At 51.4% G+C, this 12,252-nt stretch overlaps 1 protein-coding gene across 6 annotated transcripts in view; it reads right to left on the reverse strand.

The window, feature by feature from the left end:
- The window catches only part of LOC116941918 (uncharacterized), a 122,745-nt gene that overhangs the window by 30,464 nt on the left and 80,029 nt on the right, over nt 1-12,252 (reverse strand). For all 6 annotated transcript variants that reach the window (XM_076067679.1, XM_076067686.1, XM_076067693.1 and 3 more), the window contains 2 exons: nt 4,916-5,090; nt 4,373-4,493 (listed from right to left, as the gene is read on the reverse strand). In XM_076067679.1, the coding sequence (XP_075923794.1) occupies nt 4,373-4,493; nt 4,916-5,090 (296 nt within the window). The remainder of the gene's footprint in view (nt 1-4,372; nt 4,494-4,915; nt 5,091-12,252) is intronic.

Below are 12,252 nucleotides of genomic sequence, written 5' to 3' on the forward strand. Positions count from 1 at the left end.
CAAAAGCGGCCGGTTCCCCCTCGTGTGCCTTTACGGCCTTCATAGGTGCTGCTCGCTAACAGCACCTGGCCCAACAGTCCGTCAAGGCTATACTGGGGGGGGGGGGAGGGTCTTTGTATTTGCTGTGTGTCGATAGAGGTTCCGAGTGCGCCTGCACTGAATCGCAACGCTGCTGAGATTGTGCACTCCCAGAAGGCCATGGGGCCGATGGGGTCGTGTAAAAAAAGTACTTTTGTCGAGGTACGGGGCTTGCGGGGGAGATGTATTGTCTGCTTATCCGTGTTGATATCTCCCAGAGTTCACCGAATTCGTCGCTAATTAAAGTCGAAACTTTGAATTCCCACAACCGATTTGTCCGTCTCCGTCTGGACCGTCCCCCACCCTAACCCAACCCGCCTCGCTTTCAAAACTCAAACTAAAAGAACACTTTCATGATAACAACAACGATAATGGCGCGACAAGAAAGCTTTCATGGACCTTAGTTAAATCCATACACACGCGCACGGCGATAACATCGGCAAAGAGCATGTGTCCAACACCTCTCTCCGTGCTAAATGAACGACTCTTCGCACTTCACGATTCGCCAGCGGGCCTCGCCACTTCACCGTTTCGACAACAAAAACAATCGTCAGCAGCTGGAAGTCGTCTCACGCCGCACAATTAGGCGAATTCCGCGCCGCGCGAGAAACGTAAACAAAGAAGCGTTGTGTTATTGTTTGCGTTCTCCATCTCACAAAGGGGACTTCTGCAGAAACAGGCTGCTCCATCGGACCGGCCTTACACGGGGAGGCGAGCATGCGTCTGTGTGTCTGTGCGGGGAGCACCTGGGTCTGTCCCGTGACCTCCTGACAGCGGGCGTTCGACGTTTCACGTGGCCTTAACGTGCACATAGCCTGGCACAAGCGCCGTGGTGACGTCACCACCACATTGTGGCGAAAGGCGGTTGTTGTTGTTGTTGCGGGGAGCGGTGGCGCAGCGGTTAACGCGCTGCGCTACGAACACGGCCACCCGAGTTCAATTTACGCTCATGTTCATCACCAGTGACAATTTATCTTAACCCTGGATATACTCAGCCTCAAATTAGTACCTGATGCAGTGTGTAAACATCAACACTGACTCTGCCCCCCTCCCCCAATAGTGCCCCGTGCTGGCCTTTGTAGGGTGCTCGCGAAACGCGCTTGCACCCCAACATTCTGTTCAGCCTTCACGGGGGAGCTTTGCCGATGTCACGCAAGAACCTCTACACCGGGGCAGACAAAGGGCGGTTCGGATCACGCGGCTGTGGAGGAGGCGGCCGTCTCCAACCACCCCATCCATCACGAGTGCCGCCCGTGCCGGCCTCGATCCCGCCGCTGGCTCCCTCGCATCGCGTTCTTAGCGCTGAGCGCGCGGTGTCTTTAAGGCTACACGGTAAGGGGAGAGATCTTGGGGAAATGTGAGTTACGAGCCTGGGGTGTTTTTTTTTGTTGTTTTTTAATAAGGAACACGACGTTACTGTTCATTGTCGAACCCTTTGCTTATACATCGCTGTTATTATTATTACTATTCCTACTACTTGAGGAGGTGAGGTCAGGACACGGAGCAAAGGACTTAAAGATGTGGAACCAATTAAGGTGGGACTCTTTCTTGCACTCGGTCAAACCGGTGGTGGGGGTAAAGGAGGAGGCCAGAGAGAGAAAACGCGGAACAGAAAGCCAGCCCGGTGCAAAGGGGGGGGGGGGGATGGGGAAATAAATGTGCGCATTATTTATTTATTTACGCATTTAATTCACCTGCCCGGTGACCGTGGGCCGGCACGGCGGAATCAGCGTGCGAGACGGGTGGCGACAGGTTACGTGCGCTCTCGATAATAAACTGGGGGCCCGGGTCATTACCCAGCGTCGCTCCGCGCCAGCGCCGACCTCGGCGTTATTAAACGGGCGACCTTTTAGCGGCGACGGGAAATCATAATAATAATGTATTAGGCTAGCATTACAGGTAGCGCGCGTGGCGTGTGTACTTGTGTGAGCTGACGGAGGATTTTGTTTGTCCGCGTTGGAGACGCGAGTACACGCAGCAACAACAACAACAACAAAACTCGGAGTAGCGAGTTCGTGGTTTCAGTCCGGTCACCAATGACTCACTTATATCGAGACCCATACACTCATACAGAATCCTACCTACATACTCACACATAGACCCACAGACTCATATCGAAGCCTACATACTCACATAGAGACCAAAAGACTCACATACAGACCTACAAACCCACTAGAGACCCATAGACTCATATAGAAATCGACATACCCACACAAAGACCCATAGACTCATATAGACTAAATTGTGAATACTGCAATTTAATCCATGGTCTCAGCCTGGTCATTCATTGCGCAAAAATCACTTTACGTTTGATTCTGCTCCGAAGTCGGCTGAATTCCAGCTCTGGAAACGTAAACATCGACATTTACTGTCACGTGCGCTTCTGTGACAGGACGAGTGGCAGAGTGCTGCTCCTCACTGTGCGGATCGGAGGGCACTTGAAGGATCTTAGAGGGAGCTCCGTGATATCCGCTTCCGCGGGCCCTTCATGACGAGCGAGTTCCACACGGACTCGTCGTCTCGCGGCGACGTGACGCCGATTTCGCGCTCGTGATGCAATTGGGCGGGGGGGAATATTTCCGTTGAAAGATTTCGGTGACTTCCGAGGTGCAGTCAGTACATGGTTCCTCGACACAACGTGCTGCTCGATAATTATGATGACAACGGCGATGATGACGAAGACAATGATGATGACGACGAGAATAGCAACAATGGCAGCGAAGATGAACATCGGGATGTCACCGGATGGGAATTTCTCGTCTTACGACATCGGTGATGTGGATGTGACAGCACCATCTGAGCGAAGTGCTGCTATAATTGTATACATGTGTATGAAAAGTAAAATCCTCTTGCAAAACTTGCGATGGGAAATTGTTAAAGTCGAGTGACAGATATGAGGAAGGAGAGGCGACGCGTATCTGGGGGTAAAGAAGCAGACTCAATGTAATCATCTGTCACTTCAATCAAATGTAGAGACTGCTGTAAAACTGTTAAGCGTTTTAATAATGTGGGGGGGGGGGGGGGCTGGTCGTGGTGGTGGAGGGTGGTGGTGGTTGGGGTGGTGGTGGGGGTGATGGTGGTGGGGTTGTGGGCGTGATGGGGTGGTGGTGGGGTTGGGGGTGGGGGTGGTGGTGGTGTGGGTGGTGGTGTGGGTAGTGATGGTTATTCGATTTAACGAACAACGTCATCGTATTAAATGGAGAACTTTGCTCGGTGAAGAACGATTCAGGGGAAATGAAACAATCTGGTGGCTATTTGGTTTCCCTCTCTAAATCGTGATTTCTTCATTCGCTCCAATCTAAAATCACTCCCTAGTTGTTGTTTTGTTTGAGCGTGTGTCTGATTTTTTGTGTGCGTATCTGATTATTTGTGTGCGTATCTGATTGTTTGTGTGTGTGTCTGATTATTTGTGTGCGTATCTGATTGTTTGTGTGTGTGTCTGATTATTTGTGTGTGTGTCTGATTATTTGTGTGTGTCTGATTGTTTGTGTGTGTCTGATAGAGGCTCGCATGTTCAGCTTCAGCTGCCTCGAATCACTTATCATCATGTGGATGAATCCGAACGCGTTCGCATGCTGCCAAATTGGGTTATTGTGGCTAAGCCGCGAGTCCCGTTCTGCCGCGAATGATTACGAACAGCGACCGAATGGGGGAGCAAGAAGTGCGAAATGGATGAGGGATGATTAGGAAGGGGCAGAGAAGCTGGGAGGTGGAGTGGGGATTACATGGGCGAGGAGGGGAACCGGGGGAGGGGGGGGTGAGTGGGGAGCGAAAAAGATTGAATAGGTCCGGATTGGGAGAGAAGTTGACCTGATGGTCGAGTTTCAGGGCAGGTGGGGTTATAGGGGAATGGATGAGGGGACAATGGGAGGAGAGAGGAAGAGAAAGGAGTGGAGCGGTGAGCAGGGAGGGGAGCAGATGGCTCGATAACGGGAGGAGAGAGAGAGTGCAGGAGAAGAGGGGAGACAGTTTCAGTTTTCAGTTTCCGTTGATTTATTTTGGTATAACCCTGTGAGCCATTCGGCTCTTGAATCGGGTGCAACCACAACAAACAAAAAACACGAACACGAAAAACATCGAGGATAGGGAAGACGGTGGCAAGCAGCAATAAGAGCACGGCACAGGAGAGGGAGCAAGATGATGGAGGAGGTGGGACGGAAGGAGAGAAACGAGAGGTCACTGAGACAGGGGAGAGGGGACGCGAGGAATGGGTCGAGGAAGGAAGGCGAGGGAGTGGGGAGTTGGGGGTGGGTGTGGGGGGGATGGGGGGGGAGAGGGGAGGGGCTGCCCGTACCCGCCAGGCACGAACAGCTCCCGTCAAGGGGGCTGCAGCTGGCGCCGTTGAGGCAGGCGCAGGAGGCCGAGCAGTTCGTGCCGAACGTGCCGAGTGGGCACGGCGTGGAGCAGTCGGGGCCCTGTCCACAGACGGGGGGGGGGGGGGGGCGAGTGAGACCCCCACCATAAATACGACCACAAACAACAACAACAACAGCAAACACCACCACGAACTCCACAACCAAGGTCACACAAGGCACCATCACCACTGACTAGCAACTACCAAGATAACCACCATCGAAAAGCATTGCTATCAGAATGCCTATAGCGATAACCATTACAACCACCGACACAGCAACCACTCAGACCAACAACAACAACAACCTCCATCACCACCACGATCGCGCCAAGCAACATTAACCACCGTCAGAACCACGACTATCCCCATCACGACCACCGCAATGACAACCACCACCACGCTAACCTACTCAACACTTTGGTGATCTCCCCCACCCCGCGCCCCTCTCCCCCCTCCCCCTCCACGGCCCGGAGAGGAACTCACGGCGAGTCCCGGGGGGCAGGAGCAGGCGCCGGTCTCGTGGTGGCAGAGCGCGGCCCCGGGGCACGCGCACGGCTGCGCGCAGCCCTCGCCGAAGAGCGGCGCGGTGCAGGCGGCGTCGCAGCGCGCGCCCGTCCAGCCACGCAGGCACGCGCACTCGCCCGAGACGGGGTGGCAGCTGTGGGGGGCGGGGGGGGGGGCAAGGGGAATCGGCATCGTCGTCATCATTGTCATCATCGTCACGGTCGTCATCAAAGTCGTCATCGTCGTCGTCAACGTCGTCGTCATCATCGTTATAGTCATATAGTCATCATAAGTGTCATCGTCATCATCATCGTCAACATCTCTCATCATCGTTATAGTAATCATCAGTGTCGCCATCGTCATCATCATCGTCGTCACCGTCGTCATCATCATAGTCATCATCAGTGTCATAATCATCATCATCATCGTCATCATCAGTGTTATCGTCATAATCATCATCGTCATCATCGTCGTCATCATCATCATAGTCATCATCAGTGTCATCATCATCATAGTCGTCATCATCAGTGTCATCATTATCATAGTCATCATCGTCGTCACCGTCGTCATTATTGTCATAGTCATGATCATCGTCAGGAGTGGTAGATCTTGACCATGATTATTACGATCATCACTGTCAAGCGAAGTCAACATTATCTTGTGTAACCAGGGTCGCCGCGGTGGCTAGAAGATGTTAACTACATCGCCTGGTATACAGGAGGTCGTGGGTTCGATCCCGACCCTGACGCCTGCTGCTGTATATTTGGAGTTTCCATGATCTCGTGGATATTTCTGCTGCTCCTCCGCTTTTTCCTTCCATATTTTGAATCAACATGCGTTTAGAGTTCTTGTCTGCTGTACATTTCCCCGCGATAAGCTATTTCATTGGGCTATCATTGGTAGCCAAGTCGCTTCTGCGCAAGATATATAGTTAGAGCTCAGTGGGCATTACCTGGTAAAAAATAAAACCTAGTTTAATCGTTTTAGTTTATAGATAACTCAAGCGAAAAGGATAGAATATAATTTGCAAGGGTGACCTGGGTCACTATAGTGACGAAATTAAATACAATATCACATGCAAAATAGCTGCATTGCATGAGGATTTGGAAATATTGCACAAACATAAATCAACGTGAAGTCAAAGCGAAATATCAAATTCCCTGCAGCGCGAATTGGCTCGGGGCAGATTAACCTCCAAATTGAACACAGCACAAATTACAGAACTAAAGCGACAGAAACATTAAACATTCAACAGATATCGGGGGCGTCTACTGTACTAATATTAACAAACACGGATATGAGTGAAGTGCAATTACATGTGAAGCTATCATCAATCAATGTCATGATCTTCTTTGACTTCATTATCATTGTCATCGCCATGACCATAATCATTCACGTCATCGCCATCATCATCATCATAACCATTGTTATCATAATTATTGTGATTGTCAGAATTGATGTCATCATCATTGTCATCATGGTTATCATCATCATCATTGTCATGAATGTCACCGTCTTCAACATCACCCGAGTCATTATCATCGTTGTAGTCATGATCACCATCGCATCATGAGCATCAAACGTTGCTTTGTTTGTGACGAATTCATAAAACCTGGAGAAAATATCCCCACACCGCGGCTTACCCCTCAACCACCGCTGTTCACGGTGGTGGTGGTGTTGATCGAGGTGATGGTTGCACTGATGGCAGTGATGGTGGTGGTCATGGTGGTGGTGATGCTGGTGATGGTAGATGGGAGTGTCGGGTGGTAGTAATAATTCTGGTGAGAGTGATAGTCGTTATGATTGTCGGTGAGGGTGTGCCGTGCCGGCCTTCATAGGTGCTCGCTCACAGCACTTGCCCCAACAGTCTGGTATCTTTGCACTTTGGTGGTGGGGTGATAGTGGTGCTGGTTATGGCGCTAATGACGGTGATGGTTCTGTTGGTGGCCGTGGCGGCGAATGTGGTCGTTAGTGGTGATGGTGGCGATGGTGATGCTAGTGATGATTGCGTTCACCACGGCGATGGTCGTGGCGATGGCGGTGATGGCAACCGATGGGCTAGGACTGCGCGCAGGCACAGAGAGGATAATGTCGATGTAGCGACGGATTACGGGGGATCAGTAGCAATGGTGGAGGGGGAAGGGGTAGTTTGAGAGGAAATCGTGTGGAGATGATGGGAGACCCTGGCTGGGAGAGGAAGGATCGACAGGGGTTAGGCCACCGTGAGAAGATAATCAGAGGGAAAAGCCACTCTGACAACCGCACATGTCACGCGACCTTCGCGATATCCCCGCAAAGCCGCCCCCCGCGATGTGCGAGGGAGGTGGGGGAGCAAATACGGATCCAATTTTATTAAAAACATCCGCGCGATGTTGTCCCTTGACAAACTCGCTAAATGGCAAGGGAAGCCAAATCACCGTTCAAGGACTCCCCGTGCCCAATTGAACAATTGGTAGCGTTGGACCACCATTTTTTTTAATTGTGCGTGGAAATTCCACGCTCGTGTGACGAGGACGGTCCATCCGTAGGCCATCACAAAGAGGGGCTGTCGAGGTGGTCTGTCACACAGTCGTACTGCAGACTCACGGGGCTGATGATGACAAAGACGATCACGATGATTAAGATAACTGACCTGCTGCTATACAACTATCACAAATGCAAATGGTCTTACCCGATTATGAAGACATACTGGCTAATATATATACCTACCCAACTCATTCCTATGCTGCTCCCGTTGTCTGGAACTCCCTTCCCCCAGTCATCGGTGCTGTGGACGCCCTGTCCCTTGTCAAGTCCAGTCTGCCTAGGATAGACTGCCTCCCTCTCTAAAGTAACTCTAGAGTCACAATTACACGCGATATACATCCACATTGTAGATGCTCTTGTGCCTAACCACCCTCGTACCGCCTACCTATACAGCGCCTACTCACCAATGAAACACGACGATGAATTGTGCTGATGACGGTGGTTGGCGCTGTGCACTCTGGAGCCGGCAATCCGAGTTCGATTCCCGGCCACGGCTTTCATCAGTGGCGAGTGATATCTGAAATGCTTCTAGTACCCCCAAACATTCACCAACCCGCACTGACCAGCCTGGTGAAGTATGGTCACACCATTCACCCATGACCGACACGGCGTGGGGATCTCTTCATCCAGCAGTGGATTGACAAAGCACTATCAATGTTTTTTTAATGATGACGGCGATGATGGTGATGATCGTGGTGGTGGTAAAAATGACGAGGATGTGAATTCCTGAGCCTCCACAATCTCAAGGATGATACATTCCGGCGAAGACAAATTGTAATTAACAAACCGCCCATCTCATTTCCACCCAAGCGTGAAAATCGGCATCGTCCCCCATCACCCCCGCCCCCCTCTCCCACACGCACATCCGCCCCCTCTTTGTCTCCCCTCCTCCCCCCGTACATCCACCGCCACCCCCAACTTCATGCACGCACGGGCTGATGTCTCTCGCCCTCTCAACCTTCTGCCCCTCCCCTCCCGCACCCCCCACAACCGACTTTGCCTCCCCCCCAACCCCATCCCACCCTCCCAGGCTGGCGTCTCCCATCGCCATCTCTCATTACGCAGCAAAAAATATAAAAATCCCACCAATTAATGTGCTAATAGCGAGGCTTATCCACCGGTCTCACTCTCGCTCCCCCTCGGCCACCCCCCCCCCCCCCCCGTCAAAGCGTGGAGCCGGGGGAGGGTGAGAATGGGCAGGGGGAGTGTCAGGTGATGAGTCATTCACGCGCTGCTTCATTCCTTCATCCTTCTCGCCCATCCATCAATTTGTTTCGCTAATTTATTCATCTGCGACTGCGAACCTTCATTACTTCATTCGTCCGCTGATGAACGAATTAATGCGTTCATCGTTCGTAAGGCGTCTTTCCGGCTGGCGTTGGCCGAGGCGGTGCAAGGGACGTTTCCACGACACTGTTCCACCTCGTGAGAGACGGAGCATAGAGATCGGTTCGCGAGTGATATGATGGAACGTAGCAGCGCTGCACCGTGACGGATGAGGTTGCTTCATCCAGCGGTGGATTGATCACAGCTGAAGACCACGATTCATAATTTACAGACCTTTGTTAATCCCTTGCTGAATGAAGTCCGCCTCCACCACACCGTGCCGGGGGGAGGGGGGGATGTTTGACCATACTTCACCACTCTGGTCAGCACGGGTTGGTGGGGATGCTGCTGGATAGAGGGCAGGCTGGGTTCAGATATCACGTGTCACTGATGCAGCCAGCAGGTGAGAAGGCCAGAGACCCGGATGAGTCTCCGCAGCAGGATGGACCTGGGACGGCGGTCTGCTGCTAATGAAGGTCACGGGGTTCATGGCGCAGTGCGCTAACCACTGCGCCACCACTCCCTCCCCCAATATAATGTAATACGACAGTAAAATTATAGTCCCACTCAGGAATCCCGTCTGTAGCCGTGGGAACATTTGTAAAATATTCATTAACCTGGCGCTCTTTTACAAAACGCGACTTTGATCGAAACCTTTATGGATGTTTCCTTCTGCTCAGTGGCGGGATAACCTCCTCCCTCCCTCCCCACGCCACTCCGCCACGTGACGGCGCCTAATTAATCCGCTAGCCATGGTGAAATGCCCAGCATCTGCACGGCCACGCAGGGACTCGTTCTTATTTAATATTCAGCAGCGCGTCGAGAATTACCTATCGCCACCGCCTCCAGCCTCGCGAGCCTTGGGGAGATGAGTTGGAGAAACAAAATCCAAAGCTGAGCGTGAGAAAATTACCCAACAATTTGCACGGCTCACGACAGCTTCGGTGGCTTGGGTCGTGTTTCCTAACGTGAGCCTCATCGAGAAAATTGTTCTAACCCCACACGGTCTAAAGATTCGAAACCATAGTTCTGACACTAACCCTGAAGGATTAAACCCTACCTCCAACCCTAACACGAACCCCTATACCCTACGTCTAGCCCTAACACGAACCCCTAAACCCTACCTCCAGCCCGAACACGAACCCCTAAACCCTATCTCGAGCCCTAACACGAACCCCTAAACCCCATCTCTAGCCCTAACACGAACCCCTAAACTCTTACCTCTAACCCTAACACGAACCGCTAAACCCTACCTATAACCCTAACAAGAACCCCTAAACCCTATCTCTAGCCCTAACAAGAACCCCTAAACCCTACCTCTAACCCTAACACGAACCCCTAAACCCTATCTCTAGCCTTAACACGAACCCCTAAACCCTATCTCCAGCCCTAACACGAACCCCTAAACCCTATCTCTAGCCCTAACACGAACCCCAAAACCCAATCTCTAGCACTAACACGAACCCCTAAACCCTACCTATAACCCTAACACGAACCACTAAACCCTATCTCTAGACCTAACACGAACCCCTAAACCCTATCTCTAACCCTAACACGAACCCCTAAACCCTACCTGTAGCCCTAACACGAACCCCTAAACCCTATCTCTAGACCTAACACGAACCCCTAAACCCTTTCTCTAGCCCTAACACGAACCCCTAAACCCTATCTCTAACCCTAACACGAACCCCTAAACCCTGCCTCTAACCCTAACACGAACCCCTAAACCCTATCTCTAGCCCTAACACAAACCCCTAAACCCTATCTCTAGACCTAACACGAACCCCTAAACCCTTTCTCTAGCCCTAACACGAACCCCTAAACCCTATCTCTAGCGCTAACACGAACCCCTAAACCCTATCTCTAGCCCTAACACGAACCCCTAAACACTACCTCTAGCCCTAACACGAACCCCTAAACCCTATCTCTAGCCGTACCACGAACGCCTAAACCCTCTCTCTAAAACTACCATGAACCCCTTAACCCTATCTCTAGCCCTAACACGAACCCCTAAACCCTACCTCCAGCGATAACACGATCCCCTAAACCCTATCTCTAGCCCTAACACGAACCCCTAAACCCTAACTCTAGCCCTAATAGGAACCCCTAAACCCGATCTCTAACCCTAACACCAACCACTAAACCCTACCTCTAACCCTAACATGAACCCCTAAACCCTATCTCTAGCCCTAACACGAACCCCTACACGCTATTTCTAGCCCTAACACGAACTCCTAAACCCTACCTCCAGTCCCAACACGAACCCTAAACCCTATCTCTAGCCCTAACACGAACCCCTTAACCCTATCTATAGCCCTAACACGAACCCCTAAACCCTATCTCTAGCCCTAACACGAACCCCTAAACCCTACCTCTAACCCTAACATGAACCCCTAAACCCTATCTCTAATCCTAACACGAACCCCTAAACCCTACCTCTAACCCTAACACGAACCCCTAAACCCTATCTCTAGCCCTAACACGAACCCCTAAACGCAACCTCTAGACCTAACACGAACCCCTAAACCCTATCTCTAGCCCTAACACGAACCCCTAAACCCTATCTCTAGCCCTAACACGAACCCCTAAACCCTACTTCTAGCCCTAACACGAACCCCTAACCGCTATCTCTAGCCCTAACACAAACCCCTATACCCTACCACCAGCCCTAACACGAACCCCTAAACCCTACCTCCAGCAATAACACGAACCCCTAAACCCTATCTCTAACCCTAACACGAACCCCTAAACCCTATCTCTAGCCGTAACACGAACCCCTAAACCCTATCTATAGCCCTAACACGAACCCCTAAACCCTATCTCTAGCCCTAACACAAACCCCTAAACCCTATCTCTAGCCCTAACACGAACCCCTAAACCCTTTCTCTAGCCCTAACACGAACCCCTAAACCCTATCTCTAACCCTAACACGAACCCCTAAACCCTGCCTCTAACCCTAACACGAACCCCTAAACCCTATCTCTAGCCCTAACACAAACCCCTAAACCCTATCTCTAGACCTAACACGAACCCCTAAACCCTTTCTCTAGCCCTAACACGAACCCCTAAACCCTATCTCTAGCACTAACACGAACCCCTAAACCCTATCTCTAGCCCTAACACGAACCCCTAAACACTACCTCTAGCCCTAACACGAACCCCTAAACCCTATCTCTAGCCGTAACACGAACCCCTAAACCCTCTCTCTAAAACTACCACGAACCCCTTAACCCTATCTCTAGCCCTAACACGAACCCCTAAACCCTACCTCCAGCAATAACACGATCCCCTAAACCCTATCTCTAGCCCTAACACGAACCCCTAAACCCTAACTCTAGCCCTAATAGGAACCCCTAAACCCGATCTCTAACCCTAACACCAACCACTAAACCCTACCTCTAACCCTAACATGAACCCCTAAACCCTATCTCTAGCCCTAACACGAACCCCTACACGCTATTTCT

This window comes from Petromyzon marinus, chromosome 1 (assembly GCF_048934315.1).
Source record: "Petromyzon marinus isolate PM22_M1 ecotype Great Lakes invasive population chromosome 1, UKy_Petmar_22M1.pri1.0, whole genome shotgun sequence".
Lineage (NCBI taxonomy): Eukaryota > Metazoa > Chordata > Hyperoartia > Petromyzontiformes > Petromyzontidae > Petromyzon > Petromyzon marinus.